Source organism: Octopus sinensis, linkage group LG14 (assembly GCF_006345805.1).
Source record: "Octopus sinensis linkage group LG14, ASM634580v1, whole genome shotgun sequence".
Classification (NCBI taxonomy): Eukaryota; Metazoa; Mollusca; class Cephalopoda; order Octopoda; family Octopodidae; genus Octopus; species Octopus sinensis.
The window spans coordinates 58,475,779-58,485,782 of NC_043010.1; the positions used below are offsets into that span (position 1 = coordinate 58,475,779).

At 33.7% G+C, this 10,004-nt stretch overlaps 1 protein-coding gene across 1 annotated transcript in view; it reads right to left on the reverse strand.

Moving 5' to 3' along the window:
* Positions 1-916: 916 nt before the first annotated feature.
* The window catches only part of LOC115219374, a 100,348-nt gene continuing 91,260 nt past the window's right edge, over positions 917-10,004 (reverse strand). The window contains exons 11-12 of the mRNA XM_036509387.1: positions 3,867-4,372; positions 917-1,141 (exon numbers count right to left, since the gene is read on the reverse strand). Of these exons, the coding sequence (XP_036365280.1) occupies positions 3,908-4,372 (465 nt within the window). The 3' untranslated portion in view covers positions 917-1,141; positions 3,867-3,907. The remainder of the gene's footprint in view (positions 1,142-3,866; positions 4,373-10,004) is intronic.

Genomic DNA, 10,004 nt, shown 5'->3' on the forward strand with positions numbered 1-10,004 from the left:
TTGCCATCCTGCCTTGGGCTTGCTTCTGCGTATCTGGTCACTGTCCAAACAGTGGATTCATGCAATGGCACTAATTCTTCAGTGGCATCAAGAATGTTCTCAAGTGACAAACACCCGAATGACACTGAAGCTGCCATGATTTCAGCAGATCATTTTCTCTCTTTTGCCTCTCTCGGTGCTATATTACAACAGGTAATGGTTGACTGCTTTTTTCTGCCCCACCCCCACTCCACCACTCTTCATTATATCAAATGTAGACACACTTGGAGACTGTGATACACGAACCAATATCTTTGGTTGCTTTATTTAAGGTCATTTAAACAGGGTGGTCACATCTGAGAAGAGTTGACATCATGAAGATAATTTATGCTTGTTGTTGTTGTTGTGGCTAGGTGATGAGGTGGGGAAGATTGTTTCATTTCTCTTTGACTGAAGCTGAATTCTTTTGTTACTTAAAGCATAAAACACAGAATTGTGAAAAATGATAAAAGAAAAACAGAATGATTCAAGCAAATCGTTTGGCAAATTGCTGTCATTGGTGTTGAGATTAGCTGCACTGCAGTCAGGTAAGCCATTTCGGATATCTTCTCTGTCCTCCACCACAACATCATCACCTTGCTTTGATTCCGACTTATTGTATGAAGGACTAATGAGAAAATATGAATGATCTTCAACAAAAAGGGAGTAAAAAAGTCAAACATGAACTTCTTTTTAACACAGTTCACACGCAAATATATTTAATGAAATTAACACAGACACAGATAAGTTTTGATGCTTTTATTAACAGACATTTTCAAATATATATATATACATACATATACATTTTTATATGATATATAATATATATATATATGTATATAATATATATAGACATGCTTTTGAAGGTCATGCTTATTTTTTATTTAAATTTCGTCTGTTTTGTATGTTTGGCATGCATGACTGGTATATCAGATTGTTGTCATCCCAGAAGCCTGGAATTATCTGCCCTTTACTTCCACAAACAGTTAATTCATGAAGAAAGCCAACAGTTTGCAGTGGGGTGGGGGCGGGGAGTTAAGATGTTTTTTTTTATTACATTCTTATATAATAATATATAACCAAGCAAGGGGAGACAATCTCTACCACATTGATGTTGAGATAACTGGAAAGACAAATAGAGGTTATCGTATAGACTTTGATATTAAAATTAAACAGTTGAACAAATAACGAATAAACGACTTTAATTCATTGATAGTGAAACAGTTATGGAAACAGTGCTAACATATATACACACATATACATATATATGTCTATATATAGTCATAATTATCATTTACAGATATTCATATATATATATATATTACATATATATTCATCATACAAAGATATCATTCTCACTCTCTTTCTATCTCTCTTTCCCTCTTTTTCTCTTGCTATATGCATATATATATATATGCATGTCTCTATGTATTTATGAATATGCACATATATTGTGGTCAGTAACAGAGACGTGACAATTGTATGTTTCAACTCACGAAGGTGGTTTTTTCTTTTACTTTTTACATCTCAAAATTGCTAATATACAATGAAATATTTAGAATTATAAAAAAAAACAATCATTTAAAGTACCATTATGTAATATAAATATAAATATATAAATGTTTATATATATGTATATATATATTTATATAATATATATATATAGGTTTGTGTGTATATATATATATATATATATATATATATATATGTACATAAACATAAAACCAGTGTTTGTACATTGGTGTTACAATTGGTATACTGTATCCCTGCATGCTGTGAGAAGCAACTAAATTGGTTGGCATCATCAGAATGGAATCTGCTTGTAAAATAATACACATGCACACATACATGTGTGTGTGTATATATATATATACACACACACACATACATATGCTTCTATATACATATATGTTTATGTGTATATATATATATATATATATATATACACACACACACATACATATGCTTCTATATACATATATGTTTATGTGTATATATATATATATATATATATATATATTATATATATATATATATACATACATACACACACATCAATATTTATGTATATTAATGTAGATACACCTTCACACAAACACACATATACTTATTGTATAAAAAAGTTGAGAGTTTGTCTGAGTTTTGCCCTAATCTGGGCTGTTTCTGGGTGCTGCAAATATACATACATGTCTGTGTGTGTGTGTGTGTGTGATGGTGGGTTGAATGTGTGAGTGTGTGTTTGCAAGTGTTTAATGAGCACGTATGTGTATTTGCATTTACATGTGTTGCTTACATATACCTGCATCTAAATCTTAATTTATTAATATTTAGAATGTGTCCTGTGTTGCAGTGTGTGTCGAGTAGGAGATATTGCTTTGGTCCAGTTGATACCTGAAATATTAAAGAGGACATACACATATATATATAATACATATATATATATATATATATATATAATATATATATATATATATATATATAATACATATATATATAATACATACACGCACACACATATACATGCATGCATATATGTACATACATATATATATACTTATGTATATATTCATGTGTGTATGTATATATATATACGTGTGTGTGTGTGTGTGTCTGTGTATCAGTGGTGACTCTAGCACTTGGGTTGTTCAGGCTTAGCCTGAGCATAAATTTAGTGAAGTGAACGTGTATTTGCAAGCTGATTTCATTTCTGCCAACACTGGCTTCAAGTGTGTAACTGCAGCCAATAACTTGTGCTCCTTTTATTGAGCCTGGTCACAGTTCATTTATTTTCGTTCAGCCTCTGTCGGTCGTCTTACAGGTGCCCTGTATCAAAAAATATCATTCACAGCAGACGTTCTCTCGACATCATTCACATGTGCCTGACTCAGTCTCAGAAGTTACAGCCCGAGTTGTTATCTATAATCGTAAAAATTAAAAGTAATTCAAATTCAGTTTTTTCCTGAGACAATAAATTTCTATAGAGATTAGGATTTAAATTCTAATCTGTGAAAAGTTTCCGTTCTACAATATTCTTAAACGAAAAATTATCCAGCAACTTGAGTTAATACAAATGAGTCTGGTAGGTGTAGAAGACTAACTGGCATCTGTTGTCAAGAGTACAGGTGACAGTCAGACAGGTGATGTTTGTTGTGCACCCTAGTGTCGTTATTTGATTGCTGTTCTTAGAAATGGAGAAAGACATATTAAAACTATATTTGTCTTATTGTTGAACTATCAGTGCACATGTAAGTTTGCAGTGTGCATCATGTCTCTTACCTCCTTTTCTACATGTGTCTTATGCAAAATCTGTGATGAGCCCGAGTGATGCTGATGACCTGGAGTCACCTCTGATATGTATGTGTATACATACACACACACACACATATACATATATATATATATACAGACACAAATACATGCACAGATATACACACACACATAGATACATATATGTGTGTGTATATATATATATATATATATATATATATGATTAAAGAGGACATATATTCATCAATAGGATTACAAGAAATGGCACAAGTGCAAAATAGTCAAAGAAATCTTTGGGATAATCTAAAACTAATGTGGGATAATGAAAATTGGGTTAACATAACAGTCAGACTGGTCTAACAGTAAGAATGTATGAGATAACATAAAACGAGCATGGGGTATCAGTAACATAGTATGGGGTAACATGAAACTAAAGTAGGGTAACATGGACATTATTTGGGTTAACATAAGGGTAGGCTAAAATGCAGTCGGGTGTAAGGGAAGAGGTTTTACTTCAACACAGAAATGGCAACATTAAATGAATAAAATGAAGCTATTTGAAATATTTTATGAATATTTACCTCTGTCATAACTGGGTCTCTTTTCTTCTGGCATACCTGTGTTAGCCTACATTGACCTCTGTCACAACTAGATATCTTTTCTTGCAGGGCACATGTTGTGTTTCAAACTGCGGGTAGAAATCTTCCTTACATTCCACAAATGGCATGTTTCTATTATTCATCTCAGAAGAGTACCTCACTGGGGTACCAGGAATACTGCTGCTCTGACACGGTAAAGGTTGATCAATTCTGTTACATATAGCTGACCTATTAACACCTTTCCTAGTGCTCTTGGCAGAGCGAGACTGACCACTGCTACATTTCACAATACACAGTGTGATCGACACTACAATCACCACAGCTACTATTACAGCTGCTACTACAAGGATAATCAATAATGGTACGTCCAGTGTTCTGTTCTTCTCTAAGTGGACAGTCGGCATCGGTGCTGATGTCTTGTTAGTGACCCTTAATGACAAAGACACAGTAGTTGTGGCTGACAACACTGGGCTACCAGAATCCTTGACCACAGTGGAAAAAAGAAATCTCCTTTAAATGCACAGACAGGGGAGAGGAAGGTTGTCCCAAAACCTCCTCTGATCAGCACACAGCTTCCAAGTTTTAGTGACATATTTATTTAAAGCATTAATGTTGTTTTTAAGAGATGGAAGTGAGGCACAAAAGCATGAGGTGGGGAGGTGGGGCTGAGTTCATAATACTGTTTCATTGAGCAAGGAAGGGTGTGATGTGTCTGTCCATGTTGATGGTGAAATTGGTGAGATGTACCATGATTTGAACCCTGGAACTCAACATTATTGCTTAGTGAGAAGTCAGCTGCAATGTTCCCTAAATAAAGGTGTAGGAAACACATTTGAGAATATAAGATTTGTAGAGTTGGGTCAGATGGGTTCAGCTGTGAGGTCATCTCTGGAAAAAAAGAAACATAGATTAGATTGATAATGTGTGTGTGTGTGGATGCTTTAAATTCTTATCATACCCCCTCTCCCCCCATAATAACTGTTACACTTTGAATCTATAATTTCCTTGTTTCAAATCTCCCATGGGACAGAAATGAAATTTCTCACTTAAGCATCGCTTGAGCTAGAAATAAGTTTGAATCAGCTGTAACTGTTCAGAATGTCCACAAGAAACATTTTGGAAAGACTGCAGATATCAACAAGCATTGCAAAACCAAAAATTAGTAGTAGAAACATATTGCCAGAGTTGAAGAAAATCTGTGCAGCAAGTGAATTGTAAGAAAGGAATTTAGGTTAACGTGTTTCTCTTTCAACACCTGAATAAGAGGCACTAAATGTAATCAAGAAGCTGTATTAGGGACAGAAAATAAGGAACCATCACTGAAGTACCTTAATGAAATATACACATCATTATCACAATCATCATCATTTAGCATCCATTTTCCATGCTGGCATGGGTTAGAAGGTTTGACTGGAACTGGTAAGTTGGAGAGCTGTACCAAGTTGCAGTCTGATTTGGTTTGGTTTATACAGCTTTATGCCCTTCCTAACGCCAACCGTTCTTCACCGGCACGAGTGCCTTTTATACATCACCAGCACTGGTCATGACTACAATTACACTAGGCTTGACGAGTCTTCTCAAGCACAGCAAATCCTCAAAGACCTTTGTCACTTGTCATCACCTCCATGAGACCCAAAACCTGACCGTCATGATTCACCACATCATGCCAAACCAATAGTGAAGCCACAAGTAATCAGAAGAGGTTCTGCTGGTCTAGAAACTGCCAAACCCTTAAATCTGAATGGTAGATGGCACCAACAATGGAAACACATTGAGTATTTCCTCTTCTAAATATGATTATCTTGTTGCACATAGGAAGTTAGGCTCAAGGTGTATAACAGAACCTATAATATTCTACAACATGTTGCAGATGGAACGTACTAGCCACAAGTATATGAAAACATGTTTTGGAATATACGAGTTAGATGAAATAATGCTTTCTAATTTTTGAGAGAAAGCCAGCAGTTTTGAGAGGGGAAGGAAGTCAATTACGTCAGCCTGACCCCAGTATGCAGTGGGTACTTATTGTATCAACCTTGAAAAAATGAAGACAAAGTCTCCTTTGGCAACATTTGTATTCAGAACATAAATAGCCAGAAGAATCGCTGCTAAGTATTTGGTCTGGTATGGTAATAATTCTACTATAATACTGAGACAGGTAATAGGAATCAGTTTGTACAGGTAAATATGATGAACTCAGTTTCAATTTATAGGGTGACACCAATGGGCTACACTTCAGAAATATCTAACTGCTAGTTATAACTTTAAACACAAGACACACACTCACACACATACATGATATCACACAAAAAGCCCCCATGCTGGCAACACATAAAAAGCACCCAGTCCACTCTCGGAGTGGTTGGCGTTAGGAGAGGCATCCAGCTGTAGAAACCATGCCAAAGCGGATGACTGAAGCCTGGTGCAGCTTAACAGCTCCTGTAAAACCATCTGAGCCATGCCAGCATAGAAAACAGGCATTAAATGATGATGATGCTATTTACATATGTGTATAGATAGCAAACTCGATCTCCCTATACTTAAAATTTATCTCAGTTTCCATTGGTGAAGATTAATAATATTGTTGAAGTTGTGTATGAAGAAGAGAAGCAACTCCCAATGTTTGCCTTCAAGGGTAATTACTCTGCAATGAGGAAACCGTTTTAGAAGTAATTTCTTTGAGTTGTAACATTAGGACATCTGAACATTTTAGAAGAGTTCTGAAAGGAACTTCTGTCAGTAGCAATAATGGGACAATTCATCTGATTTCTAGTTAAGAGACATTGCACGTGGATTCAAAATGTGGAATTCTTCAATTAGGCAAAATCTGGCTTAGTTTCATCAAAGGAAGACATGTTATTCCCTCGTCCCTAACTTTTTTAATGAATTGTAACAGAAGAGTGGAATTTTCCCCATTCTTTAGCCTGAATCGTTGAAGATATTGAAGAAAGTAGCCCTTGAAAGTGCTATCTGTTAAGCCCTTATAATTCTTCTTAAAACTATCCTCAGTTTTGGTCACTTGAAATAAGACTTAGAGAAGCAAGGATTTTAGCTGTTGCAAGCTGGATGATGGTGACTGTCGAGGATCTGGATGGTTATTGCAGTCTTTGATTTAGGAAGCTATGTTGTCTGGACAGGAATGACTAAGTTTAATATTAGGTGAGTTGAACAGCTTATGGTCTATGTGGTGTGTAGTTTGAAAGTAATGTTAAAGAATTCTTGCCTATATTTGTAATGGTCTCTACATTATGATTCATGAAAACCAGGTTAATTTATCATTAGTTCCACCCTGTTGTGTGCTGGGTGGATCTTGGCTATATAAAATAATTTTTTGTTGAAGCCACTCCCAGCTTGCACATCATGTTATATATATGTGACGTGTGTATATATATATATACATGTATATATATCACTAGTTTAATAAGTGCCAATGCATGAAACTTTTAGACCTTGAGTTATTCTGTTGCTTCTGATAATATTAATAAAAAAGATACATACATCGTTGCTATTATGCAAAAGTCCAAAACGTTGCTTTTACAGAAAATGAAAAAATAGCTTCACCATTCCATTTCTCTTTACATTAGCAACAGTTTCAGCTTAACAATAATAATACTTTGTTGAGTGCATAAAATCGTAGCTCCATGCATGTATGATATTTTCAGTAAGAAATATTTTTGCAAAACTGTCGAATGTGGGATTTACTACACTTTCGAAGAGCGCTAAACCATTCTACTACACTCTGACAGTTTTCATCTGAAGAAGCTGGAGATACGATAGTTTGAGCAAAAGAACCGGCTATTGCAAGCATTTGGTCAAATTGGGAAATACGACAGTTTAACATAATAGCAATGATAGATAGAAACATAAATAGACAGACAGACAGACAGACAGACAGACAGACAGACAGACAGACAGACAGACAGACAGACAGACAGATAGATAGATAGATAGACAGACAGACAGACTGATGGATAGATAGAGACAGTATATGTCAGAGAGAGAGAGAGGGGGAAAGAGAGAGAGAAGGTAAGAGAAGAACTGATTTGTTACATTAAAGATAAATTATATCAATAAACCTGACCTACCTCCATTCTATCATCCATGATAATCAAGTAGCAACATGTGGCAGTAGAGATGTGGACCAGAGGCTGTAACTGTTGTTGTTGTTGTTGTTATTGATCCTGCTGCAGTCAACCTTTTGGGTTTGTTTCTGGTGTTGTTGGTGTTGTTGTTGTTGTTGTTGTTGCTTAGCAACAGGTCAGCCCTGAACAAGCAGACGTCAGACCAAAAGGCGTTCTTGCAATGAGCATCTGTCTTTTGTTTTTAAATCCACTCTTTCATTGTGCAATGTGGTTGTTTTGTCTGAGATGATGGGATGTGTCTGAGGGAGATTTAGCTGCTATTTCTAGCAATTTGAATGTAGAGGCTCCCTTCTTGGTTTATGTCTGATTCTGTAGAAGAGAGGGCAGGAATACATTGCCCGCCTTTTTTTTTTTCTCTGTGTTTGTACAATATATATATATATATAACAGGGAGCTGGGTATAAAATGTATATATACATTATGACAATGATTATAAGCAATGTATGTGGACGTGTAGAAAGTTAACAATGTCATAGAAATAGCTTGAAACAGTGATGTATACATACATGCCCATACTAATATATATATACAAATATATATGTATATATATGTGTATGCATGTGTGTGAACATATATATATATATATATATATATGTATACACACATATATTTGTGTATGTATATATATATATATATATATATATATATATATATATATACACACATATACATATACGTGTGTATGTATATATATATATATACACACATGTACATCTTGAGAGAGTTTTTACTTACCATAATAATATTGCGCATAGATATTTTTTTTTAACATCCAGTATGTATAATTTTAAATTTTTTGTGACAGAGTGTTTATTAAATTTCATTGAATTAATTTTGATTTTTGAAAGTTCAGGAGAAAGTCAATAATTATAAACACACATTCATATAGGAAATATATATACACACATATATATATACATACATAAACATACATGCATACATCCATTCACATATACATATACATACATATATATGCAAATGCATATATGCGTGTATGTATGTATATATTTTATATTATTTGATATGAAAGGCAACCTTTTTAATAATTATCAATTATTTTTCTGTATTAAGACCAATTTTAATATTTTTTTTTCCCATTTTCTTTTTAAAATCCATATACACGGAAATTTTACAAAATATCCGAAGGAAAGGTAAGTATGTCTCTAGCTTGTAGAGATAGTTGATAAAATAGTTTCCAGTGTGTGGGGAAGGGTATTGAAAGCAGACAACACGCAAACATTTATTACGCCAGATATAAAGATCAATTTCGGCAGATATTTCATAATTTTGTTATTAATATATATATATGTACATAGATATACATAAATTCATATATATATATATATATACATATATATATATATATATATATATATTATATATATATATACAATTCTTGTCGATGTAAGCATTTAATTTTGTTGTTGATATTATTGTTGTTGTTGGTGGTGTTTTTTCCTAATTGTTTTTTTTATGTAAGTATTTGTTTCTTTATTCATTATAGATATTTTCTTTTTTAAAAGGAAAAAAGACAAATCGTAAACGTAACCAATTATTTTGATCGATTAATGAAGCAACGTGGGCAATAAAATTTGAACAGATCAATCCGATTGTTATCACTGATCTGTACAAAAAAATCTTAGATATTGGAATCAATCAATCAATAGAAAACAGTTCAATAAAAACAGATAATACATTGATCTCTGCACATACAGATATATACATACATGCAAATATATATATATGTGTGTGTGTATATATATACATAAATATATGTAAATAATTATTTACACACACACACGCATCCATATGTATTAATTCTTTGATAAACTGTTGCAGCTTATTTGTTGATGATGTTGCACTTGTTTCATCATAGATTTATCACAAACTCTTTCTCTCTCATCTCCCTCTTGCCCCTCTCTCTCTGTCTCTCTTTCTCTCTCTCTCTCTCTCATTATATCACTATATCTATCCTCCC